General features: G+C 46.4%; 1 protein-coding gene across 2 annotated transcripts in view; it reads left to right on the top strand.

Annotated features, from left to right (window-relative positions):
• Positions 1-22692, top strand: part of PTPN3 (protein tyrosine phosphatase non-receptor type 3) — a 195871-nt gene that overhangs the window by 132799 nt on the left and 40380 nt on the right. For both annotated transcript variants that reach the window (XM_090049138.1, XM_090049136.1), the window contains one exon: positions 19634-19762. In XM_090049138.1, the coding sequence (XP_089905264.1) occupies positions 19634-19762 (129 nt within the window). The remainder of the gene's footprint in view (positions 1-19633; positions 19763-22692) is intronic.

Raw genomic sequence — 22692 nt, 5'->3', positions numbered from 1 at the left:
CTCAGCCATATTTCTGGACCTGTGGGGGCAGTCCCATGGGCCAGATGACATGGAGCCGTGGACTGGGGGTTGAACATTCCTGATCTAAACAATATGTACCTAATTTGCTTTCGAGGGACTGTATCAAAAGCCTAACTAAGGCCAAATTATCACCCATTTACTGTTTCTTCTCATTCAGTTAACCTCTCAAAGAAGAAAGTGAGATTAGTTTCATATAGTTCTTGATAAATACTGTATTGGGCATTTGTGATTACCTTAGTATCCTCCAAAGTGTTTACGAATTGACAGCGTAATAATCCCTCCCCCACTTAAAAGATAAATAATGCATTTGTGCTTCTCTGGTTCTCCCGAACATTGTGCTGGTCTTTCTATCAGGTGTCTTTGCAACCTTAAATCAGTCCCATTGTGCATGTCCTTTATGATACAGTCTGTAATTACAGTATCTGCCAGTTATTAAAATCACATTGGACAGAGCACTTTTGATATTAATAATGAATGAGTCTAATATGTGGTGGCAGAGTCAAGAGAACAAGGTCTTTGCAGATAACGTGATTATACATGCTCAGCAGTCGCTGGTTATTGCACAGAAACCTCGCCAACATACATAGACTTAATTCTAATATCTGGCAGAAAAAGAGCTTATGTGCATCAAGCGTTTTTTAAGATTTTGATCCTAGTAAGTGGCTGATTCTGTAAAGCAAGATGCTAATAAGCAGCAGAAAATACCCATAGTATAAGCTTTTTGCAATTTTTTTGACAATATATAGCTGATTCTGTTAAAGAAGATTCCAATAGCTGGTGGACACAACTGTTTTCCCCTAAAGACTACTGCTTCATTCAGCGCACAAGTTATTTGCTCTGTAGTGGAGGGAGCTGTTGCACAACTTGGGTGTCTTGTGGTGAATGAGGTAGTCGATCTCTAGAAAGGGAGAGAGTGGTTCTGTGGTAAAGGCAGGAAGATAATTTTTTAAATATTTGTGAACTACGTGAATACTCCCATGAGAGCCCTGTAGGAAGTCCCATGAGGAAATTAATTTTGTATTCAGTGCAGGTTTGGACGTATGCAGCAATTTAGGCATAGGGCCATATGTTGAATGTGGAGGATAAAAAAGAAGTATTAAATTGCAACCTTATTCACTGAAAGAGTCAGGGGCCCGTGGGGAAAAATGTCCTAGTGCAGGGGCTGTCAACCTGGGGTACTTGAAATGGCCCTAAGGGGTACGCACAGGCAGGCGGGGATGGAGTGCCACCACACATCTTCCTGAGCTGCTGCTCAGGCACTGCATGCTTGGCCAGATGCGGGGGACAGGGCAAGCTTGCATGTGGCAGCTGGTGCTGCTCTGCGTCCGGCTGCATGAGAAACCTCCTCACCCCCTTTGGTGGTCGGAGGCACACTGCTCTGTGTCCAGCCACTTGGGGGTACTGTGAGAGAATGGGGCCTAGGAGCGGCCGTGAACTCCCTAGCGCCCCCTACTGTCACATAAGGTGGTCCAAGCACCCTCGAATCCTCGCCTGCCACGACTTTGCTGTTTAATATGTTAAATGGGAGGCTGCCTCTCTTCCCCTAGTGAACGGTATGTGTGTTCTTGCCCCTACTCCAAATGGGGTGCCTCTGTGCGCCCCTCCCTTAAGGGGTATGTGTGCCTCCAAACCTCCCCTTTAGCACGCCCCAAGCCTCGCAGCTGTTCCATGGGATGTTGTACGGTCCCCTGCCCCTCAGGTGCTCTCCCTCTGGCACCCTGGGCTCATCACCCGCCTGGCGCCCCCTGGGCCGGGCTCCTACCCACCGGCCTGTTACCGGCACCCCGGGCCTGTCTTGCCGCTGTCCGGCTACTACCGGCGCCCCTGGGCCTGGCTCGTAGCCGCCGCCCTGTTACCGGCGCCCCTGGGCCTGGCTCGTCGCTGCCGCCCTAGCTCCTACTATTCACTCCAATGTCCTGCTACTGGTAAATATCGAATTGGGCTCAGGCGGCCGGAGCCTTACCTGGCCTCCCCGACCCTACTGGGTCTTTGCCAAGAATACCGGGTTGGGCTCAGGCGGCCGGAGCCTTACCTGGCCTCCTCGACCCGACTGGGTCTTTATCAATCAGAGCCTGCCCCACTCAGGGGCCTGGGCCGCGCCTCTTGCGCCCACCGCCCCACTCTGGGGCCTGGGCCGCGCCTCTCGCGGCTGGGGCTACAACCCCCACTCAGCGAGCGCCCTCGTGGCACTCCTTATGCTGTGCCCGCTGTAGCACTGTGCCCCTGCTGGGCACCCGGAACCCCCAAGCTCCTGGGGAGCTCCCGTGAGGCCTCCTCTCTCCCCTACAGCCTCACCCGGTCCCCTGGTGTAACTGTAACACAACGCTAGCCACCTGGCTTCAACATAAAACACAGAGCCTCCTGCTCATAACATAAACACTGAGCCCCCCCACCAGGGCCTCCAGCCCTACCTTTCGTCAAGGGGCTCTCATCCCCGGCATCATCGCAGCCAGTCAGTACCACAAGGCTGCCACTACCGATTCAGGCTGCTCAGCTCAGCCGCAGAGCTCCTGCTCCTGTGGCTGCCAGAAGGGAACTGCTAGTCAGGCTCTGGCCTGGGCTGTTTATAAAGGCCTGGCCCTGCCCCCTTCTGGCCACATGACCTGCCTGGTTGCCCCAGCAACCGGCGGCTGGGCTGCCCCGGTGATTGGCAGCTCCTCTTACCTCATTCTCAGGCACGGAGCACCCCAGTGCCTCCGTAACAGGTACAATGAGCAAAAAAGGTTGAAAACCCCTGTCCTAGTGTAACTGGACTGCATATGTTTGAAAAGGCCAACTTAAAGCTGCATGCTCAACCGTAATGCATTTCTTAACTTTTGAGTCCTTGACTTCACAACCTTAATATTGTAACTTTTTTATTTTCATGTTTCCAAGATAATCTTTTGAAAAAATAGTTTAAAAAGAGAGAGAGAAACAGGAAATTTACCAGATGGAACTCTTTGCATTCTGATCTGCACACTCCCCCTCCTCCCTTCCCTGCCTTTGCAACTTTAACCTTAATTGCACAGGAGAGATGCTTTTCCTGCCCTTGTTGGGCTTCATGCCATGGTGACTAAGAAAGGCACTAGCAGAGAGAGCACAGCTCAGTTCCTTTTAGTCCTGGGCTGTTGCATGGCCATTTGCAATAGGGCTCTTCGGCCAAACATCGTTGACTGAACATGTGCAAATTGCAGGGTTTCATTTTTGTTTTTATTCTGTTTTTTGTGTTTTTTAACATGGCAATACTTTGGTGAACTTTCAGAGGCAGTAAAAAGTATGTTCCTGTCAATAGAGCCACCCCTCTACAAAGTCCTTACTCTAAAGTGTGGCTATTCTACACCATCTCAGTAAAATGGCTACACAGGCTTTTATCATGAAGAAAGCAGTGCATTTTTTTTCTGTTTTTGCTTAAGTGAAAAAGAAATCCACTTGAGGTAGAAATCTGGCATGCAAAATTCACTGAATGATTAAAGTTTGGCAAGTTATTTTGTAAGGAAGTAAAGTGTCTTAAAATGGAGATAATGAGGAGGCCTTAACTACAGGCAGTGCTACCAGCTCCACCTGTATTTTTTTTATTGTGCAAAATATAGTTAATTATAAATAACATTTTGTCTTTGTATAAGTGTATAGAGAAAACCAAAATGACAGACATAGCACTTGTACTGGCAATGATGCTAAAATATGGGTATATTTGATGGTCAATTGCTGTACACCATATTACAGCTCAGCTACAGTCCTCCTCCTCACCACCATTTGTCAGTAATTATATCTGTAAATATGATTTCCTGCATTTTATATTAAAATCATTCTACATAATTTTCTTGTGATTCTCCATCCCTGTTAGTTTTTATAGCTCTCCCTTCATCAACAATATGGACCAAAATTTGGAAAATCTTAGTTTTATTTGTAATTGTTCAAGTGATGGCAGTTGGTTATAAAATCAACAAAAGCAGGGTGAAACTACTGAAATCAGGTTTCAAAATTTTTTATATTGCTTTTTCTAAGGCTAATGGTTAATAAATGAATATTAAAGAACTGAAAAACAAAAATATTTTAATTATTAGAAACAATTCTTGTCCCTTATAAAATTTATGGTAAATTCCCACTGATTTAATTGTGCCTGGATTTCACTCTGGTATTCAAGCAATATCTTGCCAGCCCAGTATTTGTCAGCTGAGTGACACATGAGGTTTTTACAAGTCCTGGCTCACAGGAACTTTTAAAACCCAGCTGAGTGACATGCTGGTTTTTAACTTGCCCCTGAGCTGAGGGACCCTGCGATTGGACTGTGGCAGCCAGATCCTGGAGCCCCACTGGGACCTATGAAAATCTCAGCTAGGATGTTGACTATCAGCTGATTGCCGACTGGGACCCCATGAACAATCAGCTGGTTGCCAGCACTTGGGTTTCAACTTGCTGATGCCCCCCCCTTAACACTGACAGGTAAGGTGCATTAGGGAGCTAATGTCTGATCCTGTTGATGTGTAGCAAGGCAGAGGGTGTAATTGTTGAGACTGCTGCTTAGATCCCATCGCACCTTAAAGTTAACATCTGCTAGAGGCAGGTATGGAATCCTGGAGTTCTAATATCATTATCCATTCCCCTTCCCTGTACCAAACATTTTGTGTAGCATACTGGATAAATGTATATCCATCATACTGTAGAGCAGGGTTGGCCAATCTGTGTGCCACACATGGCATGGGCTTCCTCCGTGTGGCACGTGACAGATTGGGGTGAGGACAGGCAGCACACTGGCAGGTTAAGGCAGGAAAGCAGAGCAGCAAATAAGGCATGGAGCACAGGGTAGGAAGCAGAAAGCACAGAAATACATTGGGCACGGGAAAGAGATCAGAGTGACACTTGGGGAGGGTACAGAGCTAATTTGTAAATGCCTGCCAGAAAGGTTGAACCACAAAAAATCAGCTTTTATTTTAGCTGAAGTGTCACCGTGCTGAAGTTCTCAAAGTCCAAGAATTTGGACCCTCTTGACAACCTGTGTGTGTAGATGGTGAAAAGGAAGAGGGGCTTTTAGGGTTGCATGTGTTATTTAGTTTACTAATTTCCTTCTTGGGGGAAAATGGTTTATTTAATCCACAGAGTAGGAAAACTGCATCTGTTTTAGTGCTGTTCCCGAAAATCTCTATGAATGTCAGTTATTTGTGATATATGGCAAACCACAGATGTTCACATTTCAGTCGTTGTTCACACTATTTGATCATGTGTCCCAGTCAGAGGCCTGAAGTTTTAAAGAGGTATGGCCTCCCATGAACCCCATCTGAGGTAATGGTGACAAGTTGCACTTTCCCTGCATCAGCAACAGGAACTCTGCCTATTGGTTCATAACTTCAGCCTCTAAACTGAGAGATAATTAATCATTTACAAGGAAGATTTCCCCTTTCAGTTTGCTCGCATGTATGATTTCAAAAAGAAACATTCATGCATTCAACAAATGACACATTCATTTATATAAACCAAAGTTGTTCATCAGTTTTCCTAGTTTCTTAACTCAGTTTTCCTTGTGAGGCATGAAGGACAATTCTCTTCAGATATCCAAGTTAATATAGTTAATTATGCCTACGCTAGTTTTCCTACAGTATTATCACTACTGACATTTATAAAACTCCATTCCAGTTTTAATGATTTTACATGTAAAATGATGAAGTAGTCACATGGGAAGAATTTTTTTTCTTTTATCGAATTTCTTTGAAAATTAAAACTACATGCTCAGCTCCTAGTGGCATGAAGTGCGATCTTTTGCTAGTTTAGTTCCTCTTTAATAGGTCCAGAAGCAATGTGGGCACGCCTAAACCTTCTCCTGAGTGGCCATATATCCAAGTCAGATGCAGGTGGGTCAGTTCTAAGCATGCTTCCCATGAAGTCCCCTTCTTGTAGCCTGTGTGGATGGGGAAATGGAGAGGAACATTTTGGTGGCTGGGTTGCATGGCACCATAAATTGGACATTTAGCATGCCCTCATCCCAGTGCTAACTGGGACAGCCACGGTCCTGATGCCAAAAATTGGGTCCTGGGAGAGCAAGTTGCAAGGTTCCCTGGTGGGGGGGAGGGAGGGAGCTGTAGAGCTCCTCATGCTGGGAATGTAGCAACCCCCACTCCTGTCTGCATTTCCTACCTTGCCATGCAGCCCCAAGGTCATGAAAGTAATGGGTCACATGGAGCCCTTGTGCTTTCTCTGACCCAGCAGGATGATCACCCTGCCAGGCCTTGTCCCCCTCCTCCCCCACACTCTCCTTCCTTCTCCCCTTCCCCAAGCTGCAGTTTGGTCCTGGTTAAAGCTCCCTTACTGTTGATAGCTTTATAGCTAGGCTTCTTCATTTTGGTGCTTTTGAGTCTGCTTGACAGGTAATCAATCATGTATTTAGATTGCATTGTGCCCTATAAGTAAATTCCTGGCAAGTGTCATTGTTAGCAGATGTCAGTATGATCGCTGCATTTTTTTTAGTGAGGCTTCTTGCTATGCCCATTCACTTTAAATAGTTTATCCATGAATTCAACAAAGTTTTAATATTGTTTTTTCAGAGCACACTAGAGCAAGTGCTGTCTTTGAAGTTTAAGGGTGTGGGCATGTTGCAAAATAAATATTAAGAAATAATGCATAAAGATGACAAAAAGAATAAAAATATTTCTGCAGATCCACAATAAGTTAACACACTGAATTTTTCAATATTTTAATTATTTCTTTCACCTAGTTTTTAGAGATGAAGACACTAAACTATGACTAATGAATTAGAAAACTCCTGGCTCTTTTCAATCTGCTTCTGTTGTCTTTTTTTAGCAGGGAAGGGATATAGCTTGAAGAGTATCACTCTCTCTACTTATCTCCCCAGAGGCCCCCCAAGTGTTACCAAATATAAAGAAAATAGAATTATTTTAGCTACATAGTTCTGACAGGGGTAAAATGTTCATGGAATGTGCAACATAATCCAAGGGTGGAATATCCAAGAACCTTAATTGCTTAATAATGAAATTAATGGCTATGTATGCGAGTTGAAATTTTGCAGTAAAGTCCTCACTCCTTCAAAACTCCTAGTTAGGCTTTTTTTTCCCCTTGAAACCCAAGATAATTTTTTTTTCATTATGTTTTAGTGTACTGAAGTTTCTTCAGAATAGAGGTGTTTTGCACAAATTACGACACTTAATGCAAACTGCAATGGCTGTGAAGTACCATAAAATTATTCAGCTAGATTTGATCTGTTCATTGCATCATGTGGCCTGCCTGTTCTTTTCTAGCGGGAAAAGTTGATTTGTCAAATTCCAAGTCTAGTGAGAGATTTGAGGCCTTTCCCCTCATGAGAAGTAATAGTTCTATTACTGTAAAGGGGCAGGGCAATTTTTTTCAAGTTTTAATGTGCATTTAATTCATACTGTGTCTATTGTGTTAAGTGCGATCAGATCACAATAGAGTATTGTTCTTGATTTCTCTTTCTGTGTTAGCACTGCAGTTTCAGAAGCAGTTAAATAGCATGAGAGAGTATATGTATTAAGTTTTTCATGAACAGTGTGATCATTTACAGTATTGTTTCACTTAGCATTTAAAGTGACCCAACCAGCCAGCACAAAACAAAGTGTAATGATTGAATGAGGAGGATTCAGTGAGATAAAAATAGCCATGTTTAGCTAGAGTCTCTCTGCCTGGATCACTTCTTTCAGGAATATGCAAGTTCTCATTTACAACAACGTCTTTTCTGTGTTATAGTTTTTTGTGAGAGACAACTTGTTTAGTGAAAGGTATGTGTAATATATGACTAACCTGAAGCACTTCAGTCATCTAGTTAGCTCTTTAAGAAGAAATATTTCCTGGAAATAACCCCCTTTTAATTTCTCTTAATTCAGAGATATACTGACTTTATTTTTTTAAGTTTTATACTATTTTATTTTAAAGGCATGTACAAATGCTGAAGAACCTCTTATTAGATCTTATGGTTGGAAAATAACATTTAGCGTAGACTTGAAAATGAGTCTCTTTTATATTAGACTATTGGCTAAAATATGACACAGTCATGCTAGTGATAGAGAAAAATTAAATTAATCTCTAGAGCAATTACTAAAGGAGAAGAAAATGTTAAGATATGTATGAAGCTCAGCCTAATTTAAAACCTAATCAAAATCCTTCAAAGAAATTTAGCCAGGTTGTCTTCAGTAATTTAAAATCAGTGCACGCACTCTGCAGTAGTGTTGTTGCTAAGAAACAGTAATGTTTCCATTTGGAAAACCATGTTAAAGCTTTCTTAACTAATCTAGGGACAAGATCCACCCCAGTGCTTGCTAGAAATGACTGTTTTATATCAGGATGCGGCCAGACTCTAGCAACTGAATCCATGACCTATTGCAAATTGGCATGTGGAGCTTCAGGGAGCCATATAACTAAGAAATGACTGATCAGGAAATGACTGAGATTTTATCTGTCTGCTGTCATAGGGCTACAACATTGGAGGTCATCATAATGGGAGCACACACATGCATTACACCACATCCACCAAGTAATTCATTACTGCAAGGGATAAGTGGTGACATCCCTGATGGGGATTTCTCCAGGGAGCTCTTGCACAGCCTGCTTCTGTTGGAGCTTCTCCTACAGTCTAGCCTTTGTGCCTGCTGAACACCTAGCACCAGTACTAGGGTTACCATATCTCCAGTTTCAAAAAAGAGGACACTCATCAGAGAGGGGTGGGGTAATATGATTGTTGGGTGGGGGCGGGCAGTGATATGCCTGTGCCCTTCCCCTCACTCCTAAGCCACGTCCCACCCACAGCCCTGCTGCTGCCCCTCGCTCCTGACCCACAATACCCAACTGCCCAGACCATGCTGGTGTCCCGCACTCCTAACCCATAAACCCCTGCTCCTCGAGCATTACCAGTGCCCCTCACCCCCAACCTACAGTCCCCTGTTTCCCCCCAGCCCTGCGGCATCTTCAGGCTGTCCTCACCCCTGCGAACAAAGGCATCAGCCCTACTGCCACCAGCCCAGCCATGCACCTACCTGCTTCCTCTAAAGGGCTCCCTGCCCCTGTTGGAGGGGCAGGCATCTCCCCTGCCCTGCTGCAGCCCCAGAACCATATACACTCTGCCTCCAATCGCTGCTCCCCCCAGCCCAAAGCAGCTCCTTGCTAGAGCAAGCTGGGAAGTGCCAGAAAAACTTTGATGCTGACCAGAGCAGAATCCCAGACATTTGTTGACATTTTAAAAAAATGCCCGGACAGAGATGGGAGAAGCCAAAAAGAGGACATGTCTGGGAAAATCCAGATGTATGGTAGCTCTAACCAGTACCAGAATCTGTGCAAATGGGCATGTAAGAGTTTGCAGTGATGACTTGTAGGTCACATCTTTGCTGTCAAAAAGGATGCATTTTTAAGCAAGATAATTGCAGTACCTTACCTATACCACTGTTAAATCCTAGGAGAGAAACAAACATGAGTAATGTTTACCATGATGTACCACAGTAATAGTGTTGACCTTGCCTGGCTATGTCACATTACTTTGTTTTCTGTAGGAATTTGCAGTGAAATAAATTATGCTTATTTTCTTGCTATAAAAATGCACCTTTTCTTCATAGAACTGTAGAAATTAAGGGCTGGAAGGATCTCGAAAGATCAAGTCTAACCCCCTGCTCTGGGAAGGAATACTGTCCAGTTTCCTCTTGTAGACTTCCAAGGTTGGGGACTGCACATCCTCCTTGGGTCTATTCCAGATTCTGGTCACACTTACCATAAAGAAGTTCTTCCTTGCACCCAACACTAAAACCATCTTCTAACCCAGGGGTGGGCAAAATATGGCCCACAGGCCAGATCCGGCCCGCAAGGACGTTCTATCCAGCCTGCAGGACCCCTAAAAAATATAGAAAATGAATACTTCTCTGCCCTTGGTTCCTGTAAAACATGATAGGAAGCAAGGACAGTAGGACCCAGGGGAAGCCCCGGCGGGCTCCCACAACAGCAGGGGCCTGTCCGGCCCCACCTGGGACCATCCAGCTGTCCCACGCCAGAACTGCAGGTAAGGTGGAAGGTGGTGGGAAGAAGGGTAGGAAAGGAGCCCAGGGAAAAGCTGAGTGGGTGGGTAGAAGCAGCCCCTCCTGGTGCCCCACACTGCAGCGGCTCCTAGCCCATGTGGGGCTGTCCATACCAGGCACAGGCAGCCCCAGGTGGGCTGTGAGCGGCTGCAGTGCGGGGTGCCGGCCACAGGGTAGGCAAGGGGCTCCTTCCCCCACCCCTACACTCAGACTACCTTGTAACCCAGCCCCACTACCAGCCTGGGCCCCACGCAGCTCTAAGCTCACCTGTCAGGGCTGCGTGTGGTGACAGCAGCTGCAGCCCCACTGCTTGCTGCACCGAGCAGTGTTTACCACCACTGCCTCTGGGCTACCCAGCGAGCGCTCTGGGTGGGCAGCAGCAGCCAACACTGCCTGGCATGGCATGTGGCGGGGTGGGCTGCAGCTGTTGCTGCTGTGTGCAGCACCGACAGGCGAGCCCTGAGCTGGCATGAAGCCCAAGCTGGCAGCAGGGACAGGTTACAGGCTGCTTCTGAGCACGGCCAAAAGTGGCCCCTCACTCGCCCCATAGGTGGCGCCCCTTGCTGTAGCGTCTTGCAGCCCACATGGGGCTGGCTGTGCCTGCTCCAGACAGCCCCATGTGGGCTGTGAGCAACTGCAGAAGGGAGTCCAGGCCATGGGGCGGGCGAGGGGCCGCTTTTCCCCACACTCAGCACCACCTTCTTCCCTGCTGGTAAGCAGGGGGTTAGGGCTGTGTGCTGCCCCCTGCCTGTACTGCGGGGTTGGGGGGCACTGGGAGTGAGTGGGCGGGGAGCCAGCGGGAGCATGGGGCCTGCACCAGTGTCCCAGGGACAGTGTTGGCAGGGCCCAGAGCAGGTTGGCAGGAGCATAAGGTCCCAGCCAGCAGGGGGCTCTGGATTCAGGCCAGCTCTCCCCTCTCCCTGCTGGTGTAGCCCAGCCTGGTTCCACAGACCCCTGCCAGTCTGTGCCCTGCTTTGGGCCCCACTGGTGCTGGCCCTGGGACATGGGACCAATGTCCCAATGACTTGGGACCAAAGACATTGGGACATTGGTCCCAAGATGGTGACCAGGGGGCGGGGCACCCGTCAAGGGGCAGGGCTACCCAGGCAGCCCTCAACAGCCTGCCAAAACTGGGTAAGCAGCCCTCTGCCCAAAATAGTTGCCTGCCCCTGTTCTAACCATTTATGGCCATTGCTCCTTGTCCTCCCTTCAGGTGCTCTAGTGAACATTTTTTTCTATTAGCTCCTGATATTCACCCCTTACATATTTATAGATGGCCACCAAGTCCCCCTCAGTCTTCCCTTCCCTAGGCTGAACAATCTCAGATCCCTTAGTCTTTCCTCATAAGTTTTGTCCTCTAGGCCCTTAATTATTCTTGTGGCCCTTCTCTGGACCCTTTCCAGATTCTCCATACCTTTTTTGAAGTGTGGCACCCAGAACTGGACATGGTACTCCAGCTGAATAAAGAGGAAGTATCACTTCCTTAGCTCTGCTCGCGATGCATCGGCTAATGCATCCCAGTATGCTATAAGCTCTGTTGGCTACAGCGTCACACTGATGGCTCACGTTCATCCTGTGGTCAGTCATAACCCCAAGGTCCCTTTCAGCCATTGTGCTGGCCAAGACATCTCCTCCTAACCTATATTCGTGTTGCTGGTTTCTTCTCCCCAGATAAAGCACTCTGCATTTATCCTTATTAAACTGCATGCAGTTTTGCTCTGTTCACCTTTCCAGCTTGTCAAGGTCTGCTGGGATCTGCATTGAATCCCCTAGCATGACCACTTTTTCCCATAACTTAGTATTGTCCGCAAACTTGGCCAGCTTACTTTCTACATCCTCATCTAAATCGTTGATAAAGATGTTGAACAGCTCAGGGCCAAGAATTGAACCCTGCGGGACACTACTGGCCACTTCCCTCCAAGACGATAGAGACCTGTCCATTAACACTCTCTGGGTTTCACCCCTTAGCCAGTTTCCAACCTACCTGCCAGCCCACAATCTCTCACTTTTTTTTATAAGAGCATCATGGGAAACCAGATCTAAGGCCTTTTTAAAATCAGGTATGTGACATCAACTGCATCTCTTACATCTAAGCGGTTCATTACTTGATCATGGAAGGAGATGAGGTTGGTCAAACATGACCTGCCTGCAATGAAACCATGTTGGCTGTCTTTCATCATCATGCCTTCTGGCAGTCTCTCACAAATGAACTTCTTGAAAATTTCTTCCAAAATGTTATCTGGTATTGAGGTTAAAGTAACCAGCCTATAGTTTCCTGGATCTTCCCTCCTCCGCTTCTTAAAAATTGGCACCACGTTGACCCCTTTTCAGTCTTCCAGGACTTCTCCTGAGCACCATGAGTCTTCAAATACCTTTGTCAGTGGTTCCACACTGACTCCAGCCCATTCATAGATTCATAGATTGTAAGTTTGGAAGGGACCTTGGAAGATCAACTGGTCCAGCCCCCTACACCAACCAGGAAAGATAACTGGTGTCAGGTGACCCCAGCAAGGTTACTGTCTAGTCTCGTCTTGAAGATTTCCAGGGTAGGCAATTGCAGCACCTCTGGAGGGAGCTTATTCCAAAAGTCTGGACAACCTGACTGTGAAGAAATGTTTCCTAATGTCGAGCCTGAATCAGTCTTCCAGGAGTTTGTGGTCATTACTCCTGGTTTTCCCCTCAGGTGCCCTGGTGAACAGTTGCTCACCAAGCCCTTGATGTACTCCCCTAGTGTAGTGGTAAGCTGCTACCAGGTCCCCTATTAGCCTTCTTTTCCTCAGGCTGAAGAGTTCCAGATCTTTCAGACTTTCCTTGTATGGCTTGCCTTTTAAAACACTGATTTCTTCTTTGGACTCTCTCAAGCTTGTCCATGTCCTTGTTAAAGTGTGGTGCCCAGAACTGGATGCAGTGCTCTAGCTGCAGTCTCACCAGTGCTGAGTAGAGCGGAATTGCTGGAGTTGCATCGATTGATGCATGCCTGAGTATTATTTGCCCTACTGGCTACAGCATCGCACTGCTGCCTCATATTCATACTGTGGTGTATTATTACCCCAGGTCCCTTTCATTCTTGGTGTTAGTCAGTTTGGTGCTGCCAAGCCTGTAGGTGTGTTAGGGATTGCTCATTCTGAGGTGGAGCACTTTACATTTCTCAGTGTTGAACTTAATCAGGTTCCGATCCGCACCAACTTGCTAGCCTAGTCTAGGTCCACCTGTAACTGTAGCTCATCTTCAAGCATGATCACGCTTCCCCATAACCCTAGCTTCGTCCATGAACTAGGCCAGTGAGCTCTTCACCCCCACATCCAAATCTTTATTAAAGATGTTAAAAAGTACAGGACCAAGCATTGACTGACCCCTGTGGGACACTGCTGCCCACTTCTTGCCAGGATGATATGGATCCGTTTGCTACTTCCCTCAGCACTTTCTGCATTCCCTCAGCAATCTCAGGTGTAGTCTATCCAGTCCTGTTGACTTGAAGACATTCAGCCGCTCCAAGTGCTCCCTCATTATTACAATGCTAACCACTGATTGGCAATTGCTTCCCCCTGCATCCATCCAGTATCTGACCAGGCGGGTGACCACCTGGATTTGCAGAAACATCAACACAAAGTATTCATTAAAGAGTTCGGCTTTCTCCTGACTGTTGGTATCAGCTGCCCTGTCCCGTTCTGCAAGGGCCCTGCATTTCCCTTGGTGTTCCTCTTCTTCCTTGTATACCTAAAGAAGGACTTCTTATTGTCCTTGATTTCAGTCGCCAACCAGATTCCAGTTGCTGGCCTTGCCTTTCTTATCCTTTCCTTACAAATACGGGCTTTACTCCTTGGAAAATACCCCTTGTTTCCACTGTCTGTAAGACTCCTTTTTCCTTCTTAAGCATTTCTTGGCTCCTCTGGTAAGCCAAGAGAGCTTCCCAGACCCTTTACCACATTTCTTACATACAGGAATGGACCTTTTCTGCACTCTGAGGAACAATCACCTTTCCTGAACTCCCTTCTTCATAGATTCATAGATGCTAGGGTCGGAAGGGACCTCAATAGATCATCGAGTCCGACCCCCTGCATAAGTAGGAAAGAGTGCTGGGCCTACATTACCCCAGCTAGATACACATCCAACCTTCTCTTGAATACCCCCGGGGTAGGGGAGAGCACCACCTCCCTTGGGAGCCCGTTCCAGACCTTGGCCACTCGAACTGTGAAGAAGTTCCTCCTAATAGCCAATCTAAATCTGCTCTCCTCTAGCTTGTGGCCATTATTTCTTGTAACCCCCGGGGGCGCCTTGGTGAATAAATACTCACCAATTCCCTTCTGTGCCCCCCTGACGAACTTATAGGCAGCCACCAGGTCGCCTCTCAACCTTCTCTTGCGGAGGCTGAAAAGGTCCAGTTTCTCTAATCTCTCCTCGTAGGGCTTGGCCTGCAGGCCCTTAACCATACGAGTGGCCCTTCTCTGGACCCTCTCCAGGTTATCCGCATCCTTCTTGAAGTGCGGCGCCCAGAATTGCACGCAGTACTCCAGCTGCGGTCTGACCAGCGCCCGATAGAGGGGAAGTATCACCTCCTTGGACCTATTTGTCATGCATCTGCTGATGCACGATAAAGTGCCATTGGCTTTTCTGATGGTTTCGTCACACTGCCGACTCATGTTCATCTTGGAGTCCACTAGGACTCCAAGATCCCTTTCCACTTCCGTGCCACCCAGCAGGTCATTTCCTAGGCTGTAGGTGTGCTGGACGTTTTTCCTCCCTAGATGCAGCACTTTGCATTTCTCCTTGTTGAACTGCATTCTGTTGTTTTCTGCCCACTTGTCTAACCTGTCCAGGTCTGCTTGCAGCTGTTCCCTGCCCTCCGGCGTGTCCACTTCGCCCCATAGCTTAGTGTCATCTGCAAACTTGGACAGAGTACATTTCACCCCCTCGTCCAAGTCGCTGATGAAGACATTAAAGAGTATCGGTCCAAGCACCGAGCCCTGCGGGACCCCACTGCCCACACTCTTCCAGGTCGAAACCGACCCATCCACCACAACTCTCTGGGTGCGACCCTCCAGCCAATTCTCCACCCACCGGACTGTGCAGTAATCCAAGTCACAGCCCCTTAACTTGTTCACCAGTATGGGGTGGGATACCGTATCAAAGGCCTTCCTGAAGTCCAAGTATACGACATCCACCCCTCCTCCTGCGTCGAGGCGTTTTGTGACCTGGTCATAAAAAGAGACTAGATTGGTCAGGCACGATCTACCTGCCACAAACCCGTGCTGGTTTCCCCTCAGCATAATTTGTCCTGCCGGGCTCTCACAAATGTGAGCCTTGATGATTTTCTCAAAGATTTTGCCAAGGATGGAGGTGAGACTGACTGGCCTATAGTTACCCGGGTCCTCCTTCCTCCCCTTCTTGAAAATGGGAACCACATTGGCCCTTTTCCAGTCCTCCGGGACTTGACCCGTGCGCCACGAGCATTCAAATATTCCCGCCAGTGGCTCTGCAATGATGTCGGCCAGTGCCTTCAGTACCCTCGGATGGAGCTCATCCGGGCCTGCCGACTTAAAGGCATCCAGTTCCTCCAAGTGACCCTGCACCACCTCAGGGTCCACGCATGGAAGTCTGGTGCCTTGCTGCTGCCTCCCTACACTCCCAGTGAGAGACTTGTCATGCCTCTCACTTAGGAACACTGAGGCGAAGAACTCGTTGAGGAGTTCAGCCTTGTCCCCTCTGTCCGTCACCAATTGTTTCTGCCCATTTAGCAGGGGTCCTATTCCTCCCTGGGCCTTCCTTTTACTTCTTCTCCAGTCCCTCTTCCCATAGAGTCTTTCCCACTATTTTCCTAAGCATATTGAATCAGCCTTCCTGAAGTCAAGCACCTCTGCCCTACTGGCTGACTTCCCTGCCCTATGGTAGGTAGTGAATTCTATCATCTCATGATCACTATCTCCCAGATTACACTCAATCCTCAGATCTCCTGCTAGGTTATCCCATTTGGCTAGAACCAAAATCAACAAAGCCTTTCCTGTAGTCAGCCTGTTCACCTCCTGTACTTAATAAAGTTCTTCCACACAGGTCAAAAACCTACATGACCAGTCAGATCTGGCTGAGTCTCCCAGCAGATGGCAGGGTAATTGAGGTCACCCATGACAGCCATGTCCCTTGAACATGCAGCCTCCATCAGTTTTTTGGAAACTTATACATTCATACATAGTAGGGTCAGGAGGGACCTCAACAGATCATTGAGTCTGACCCCCGCCTAGGCAGGAAAAGAGTGCTGGGGTCAGATGACCCCAGCCAGATGCCTATCCAGCCTTCTCTTAAAGACCCCCAAGGTAGTATAAACTTAGTGAAAAATTCTGGGTGTTGACAGGTCTGCTTGGAGGCAGTTAAGAGGTGCTTCTTTACTCCTTTTGACCTTCATAAATGATGCACAAAAAGCAGAATCTATCCCCTGAATCTGATCCTTTGATCTTTCTGAAATGTGTGTGGCCCTTAATCTAAAAAGTTTTGATGCTGTTGTTTTAGATACTGTCCTTGCCTTTGGTATTGCCTAGGAAAACAAATCTTTAGTACCTGAGGGACTCTTTCCGGTATTCCTAAATGTTGTAATTTGTTTGCAGTTAATCTCATGATAGACAAACAGAATAGTCACCCTGAGCATAATTTACATTATTGTGATATACAAAGGAAGTGGGCAGATGATGCAGATCTCCTAAACTGAGGTAACTTTGTCTGATCCGGTGGGGAATTAGTCCTGAAGGAATTCTGGGTAATATTGTATGGGTGTAACTGAATTAAACTGATGTAAAAAAACTGACAAATGGTGCAAACACCCTAACATGAATTAATTTTCTTTGACCCAGTGCAGTTATTACCTGCCCCAGTCCCAACCCAAGAAAGGCAAATAGGCTACTTCCCTGTCACCTTACAGCAAGGCACAGTAGTAGCCACTTGGTGTTGATTTTTCTCCAAGGTAGATGCACATCCATCCTTTACTAGCCTCAGTGTACTTTACATCAGTAAACAAAGCACATGTAAAAATAAACTGAGGGTCTGGACAGACAGAATGGTGTGAATGTTCTAAATATTGGAAACCCAAAGAGTCTGGGTGTGCACGCCACTTAAGGCCATCTTTAATTTCTTAGAATGTTTCAAATGCATGCCAGGAAAATCAAGTACTATTTTGAGCCAGTTATCTGTGAACCAGCAAAATTGTTACATGGGACACAGAGCATTCCATGTCTTGTATCTGGTCAGTCCTTCAGGAATCCAAAAGTGCACCATGTCTCACTCCCTTCCCCCAACTTATGCAGGCAAGGGTCTGCTCTGGAGTGAAGCCAGGACTCTGTGGTTCAAACCCCCCACTCCTAGCTTCTCTCCCCCGCTGGGGTAGGCATACCACAATGTGGGAGCAGAAGCAGGGGTTGATTTTAAGTCCCCACATCAGGAAGGTAACCTGGCCTCACCTCCTGGTCCTGCCAACTGCTACCTGCTCCCTTCCCCTTCATGCTCAGCAGCACCCTCCTCCCATTCCCCAACTCCCCTGCCCACCACTGCCACTGTCCTTGCTGTCCCCCACTGGTCTAGGGGGCCATTGGCTCCAGAGCTGCAACTGCCTTTTTCCAGCTGGGAACAACAGAGGTAGGGGTGAGTTCCTCCTCTCTGACCAATCCTTTGGGTGTTCCCTGCAAGTGTGGGGAGGGGGACCCCACCTACAGCTGCTGTACCTGACTGAAGCTGAGTAGGGGTGGCTCTGGAACCTTACCCCCATCAACTGGAAATAACAGGGATGGCAGGAAGGGGATGATGTGCTGCCAAGGATGGAAAGGAAAGAGAAGAGAGACTCTTACCTGCTGCCTCTACAGCATGGTCTCCTGCTCCCACAGCATGGTCTGAAAGTGTGGTGCATCCATGTAACTGCACCCCATCTGGATCTCTCCTTTGCTGAGGGGCTGTATGGTCTCCTGGTTGTGGTTGTGGGAAGGGTGCTGCATGCTCCGGGTCTCCCCCAAGATCTCTGCAGCTCTTCAACGCTTGCTTAGACAGCTGCAGTGTCAATTTCATCTCCTTGCTAGGCTAGGGACAGACATTCAAAAAGCCTGAACCTGAATTGATTCAGTCTTTGCAGGGTAGTCTAACCTGCCTAGATTGAATCAGTTTGTAACTGGACAGACATGCAGGCACTTGCCTGAAGTGGCTCAGTCTAAAAGCCGGGGGGTGCTAGAGCAGCCCTCACTTCTCTTCCACAATGTTGAGCTGAAGAGGGGCCTGGCCAGGCCCCAGCAGGAAACTCTGATTAGAGAGGGGTTTAAACCCCCACCCTGCCTGCACAGTCCCAGGCTTTTCCCCGCTCGGTGCTCAAGTGGCAAGAGTGTTGCCAGACCCCATCCCTCAGTCAGCACTCTGAGGCAAATGGTGGGTGTGCAGTGCAATGCATCTGTTGATGATACAACCTCCCTCCCCCTGCTTCTTCATACTGTCTGCAAATCTGACAGGCGCGGGAGCCAGCAGGGGGCTGATAACACAGCAGTCATTAGCCCATCAACAAAACAAAAGCCTCTCTCATTAGTTCAAGCATTTCTTAAACAGCTTTTTTTAGGGAAGGAACAGAAGGACACTACCAGCTGACCTGCTGATGAGCTCCAAAAAGCCCTAAGTGAACACTGTTCTGTCTGCCTTTTGTCCTGTCCCAGTGAAATTGGACATGTGCGCGCACACGCACCTCTCAGCATTAGCTAATGTATCTCACGCATAGGGCATGTGGGGCCTGGGGTCCGTGTTGTGGGAGATAGGAGCTAGGGAGGTGGGGAATCCCTGCTTGGGCAGTAGGTGGTGTGGAGCGGGGTGGGTTGGGGGAGCCAGGCAGACCTTTCTGTGCCTGCATGGAGCAGAGAGCACAGCCTGGGGCTGCAAAGTATCTGGGATGCTGGGGGACTCTGGTTTATGTGCACTGAACTTTTGTTCTTTTAAAAGTTTAAACCAGTTTCTGATCACTTAAACAGGTTTATGTGTAATGTCTGTCCCTAGCCCTAGACACCCTGCACTCTGGTGTGCCATGCTTATTTGGGGTAAGGGGGAGAAATGGAGGGGTTGACAGGGGCTGGCTTATAATTGGCAAAAAAGATTGATTCCACTTGCAAGGATGGGTATTATCTACCACCTCATACGTGGTATAGCCATTTCTTTACACTGCTCTAGGCAGCGTGAGCCAACCTTTTCTGTAGGTATGCTACAGATTAAACCTGCCACCCTGATCCCCTTTCTCTGTTTTTTGCTCTTGCCCAATCTGCCAAATGCCACACACACAGGCTGACTGTCGTTAGTGGCAGGCATACTACAGGTTGGCCACCCCTGCTCTAAAGAGTGACCAGCTGAGGTTTTTTTTTCTTGTGCAGGTTTAAATTACTACACAGAACAAAAGTCTGTGGAGAATTGGATCTGATATGTCATGCTGATCTCAGATCCTGATTAAAATCACTTCACTAGCCAAACAGGAATAGCTGTAATACTCTTCTTAACACTTCAAGTGTTGGCCTGCAATGAAAGAGCTAGGACATAGCTGTGCCCTTTTAAGTAAAGGTGAAAGTATTAATTTTAAGCTCATGATATGTACTTTGCTGCCTTTTTCTTTGCAGACTAAATGTCATCAGTATTGGCCTGATCCACCAGAAATAATGGAGTATGGCAACTTTCGTGTCAAATGCCAGTCTGAGGATTGCACTATTGCCTATGTTTTTAGGGAAATGGTGCTTACAAATATTGAGGTAAGTGCCTTCTGTGGCATAGGCTTGAATAATACTTTCACAGTGATATGAAACACTTCTGAAAGGTAGATTATTGTAGCAATGTGAGATGAAAGTACAAGCTTGTTTATCTTTTAATGGCTTTAAGAGGGGAGAGGGAGCTCCTGCTTGAAACTGCATCAGTAGCTATTGTCTAACCGTTATATCTTCACAGAGGCATACCTGGCCAGTATTGTGCTCTAGGTGGTAGTAGCACATGGTACAGGAGCAGCAGCCAGAGTTTGCTGCTGTGGCAAGAGGGGGAGATGTTGCTTCCTGTTCCTGCCAAAATGTATGTGGCCAATTAAATACCAATCTTTGGCAGCAAAAAAGAAAGTGAAATGTACTCCTGGCAGCAGCAAACCTCCAGCAGCTGTTCCTGTACCATGTGCTGCTGCTTTCTCCCCCTTTTTGCCAGAGCTGGAGCCACTGCAGGGAAGGTGCAGCGTGTGGGGAAAGGGGTAGGGATAGAGAAGGGGAAGGAGATGAAGCACCCCCTCAGCTCCATTCCAGTACTCCCTCTTAGACAGCACCCAGGGCTCATGTCTCTCACCAACCCATTGTTTTGCTATTATATCAGTCTGCTCTTATAGTGACACAAGTGAGCTAAATCACTGTAAGTTTGACTTTGAATGAAAAAGGGTTAAAGCTGCAGTGTTTTCTATACTTGTACTGTCATAGGATATTGCAGTCATAACAGTTGCATCCTCAATTTACATGTTTGACTTAGATCATACTAAATTTGTATGCAAAAGGGTGGTAAAGTTAGAACATGCTGTGAGCAATTGCGAATTATGGGTTAATACCGTTTTTTGCCTGCACAGCTCTGACTTTCTAGAAGGCTCTGTCCCTGTGGATGGGGTGCTGGAGGGTGTGCATTCTGGGAAGTTGCTGGTTTTCTCTCCCTGGAGCAGACTGAAGTTACCCTAACACAAGTTAGGTAGCATGGCTCAGAGTGAACCCTCACCTGACAGGGCATAACTTTGAGATGCTCAGAGGGCACTTAACAAGAGTTAAGAAGCTCCAGCATGCAGACATTCACATTTTAAGTGCCATTAATATGGTCTAAGTGTAACATATAACTTCAACCGTATAGTGGTCCCTGGGATATTGCTACAGTTGTTAGGTCTGTCTATATCCTAATATCATATGAATTGGTACATTTTGATTAGGTTTCTTCATGGGCTCCCCAAAGCTAAATGATTCTGCAGAACCTTCTAGTGAGTTGAAGTGTTAAAGGGGTAGTAAAATAACTAATTTAAGCCTCTGTTTTATTATTACTGTTACTGTTGAGATATGTGAAAGGAAAGCTAAGTAGTTAAGGTGGCTCTCTACAGAACCAGGAGGCATACATTCAAGCTTCACGCTGGACCTCTGCTGAAGGCTGACCTCCCTGTAAATAAGTACCTTGTTATTTAGGCTGGGAAGCCAAAGATGGCCAGAAGCAGTGCCAGCTATGTCCCTACACTGTGCGTCATTGGCTGCAGAACCTGGTGTGCCTTAACCACACAAGCCTGATGACCCATCTTGGCTAAGGCAAACCCTTCTCCATTAGGTGATTCTAATATACAATATCTTTGCAGTCCATTCTGCTTCACAGACATGCATTTAATTTGAGGGATTTTTTTCCATGTCCTAAAGAGTTTGAGAGATGCTGACTCCAGGGTGTAATTAGGTTTTTAACTCCATCCTAATTTTGTTCCTTCAAAAGTAAACAAGCTACTAATTGAGTCCAACATCTCCATAAGGCAATTAGCAGAAAAAGCCAAATATTGTAACATTGCTTTGAGGGAAGAATCTTTAGAACCCCCTGTGATTCCAATTCAACTTTCAAAAAGCAGCATGAATACTCTAAAATGTATGTAAAGTGTTTTACCCTTCATTTGGTAATATATTGTTCTAATGAAAAAGCTGGCAAATGAGTGTGCAAGTCAAATACCTGACGCATTTATATAGATGAGCTCGTACTCCAAAGTTCCCATTAAGCTTTTTGTAATTTCAGTTAATTTCAACCAGTTGGATTCCTGACCATTCTCAATTAGCCTGCTGTCTCTTCCAACATGTAAGATAGCAAAATACCTATATATGATGTATAGTGACCAGATTTTTAATTAAATGTTAAATATGAATTGGAAGTTGTTCCTTTTGAACTTGTTTTACTTTTGAGTATTGATTGAAAAACATCTTTTAAACATCTATCCAGTTCATGGCTGTCTAGTTGGGTAAGCTGTTATTGAGTTTGCTAGTAACACTAAAAATAATCAGTTGTTACTGAAGTTACATCTCTGCCTTTTATGTTTTAATGATATGACAGCAAAGCCCTTTAGTCCCATAAAGTATGATGTATGCTGTTAATCTACTGAATAGACTGTATTTGACTATAAGGGGCTTGGGGGGTTTTCTGTTTGGTTGCAATATTCAGTGCCAAGTACAAATACCTACATTAGTGTCAATATGGGAAATGTCTTTAAACTGTATTGATTTATATTAACATTACCTAGCGATGGGACATAAACAGGTTATAAAACACTAATGACCATAAGTGCCATTGTTCTACTTATTGTCCTACTAGTGATAAACATGAAATGCCAGCAAAAGATCATTTTATTTCATCTTTAAAATAGGGTTATAGCAGTGCTTCAGGGCATGTCTAGACAAACATTTTTATTCCTGGAACTCGAGTTAATTCACTGCCAATTAACTTGATTTAGCTAACACTAGGGTTTTTAGCATAGATTGACCACAAACTTTGTTCAAGCTAAAATGTAAAAAGTCTGTCCTGAAACATGAGATCATGGAGCATCTACATTAGTATTCAGAAACAGCTAAGTGGTGGGCTAATTGAGTTAACTGATGATCAGCTTGATTCATAATAGGTGCATAGCATCGTAAGAAAGTAGTGCTGGAAGAGA

Source organism: Crocodylus siamensis, chromosome 5 (assembly GCF_052110815.1).
Source record: "Crocodylus siamensis isolate JL-2025a chromosome 5, ASM5211081v1, whole genome shotgun sequence".
Classification (NCBI taxonomy): Eukaryota; Metazoa; Chordata; order Crocodylia; family Crocodylidae; genus Crocodylus; species Crocodylus siamensis.
This window is presented reverse-complemented; position numbering and strand designations above follow the sequence as displayed.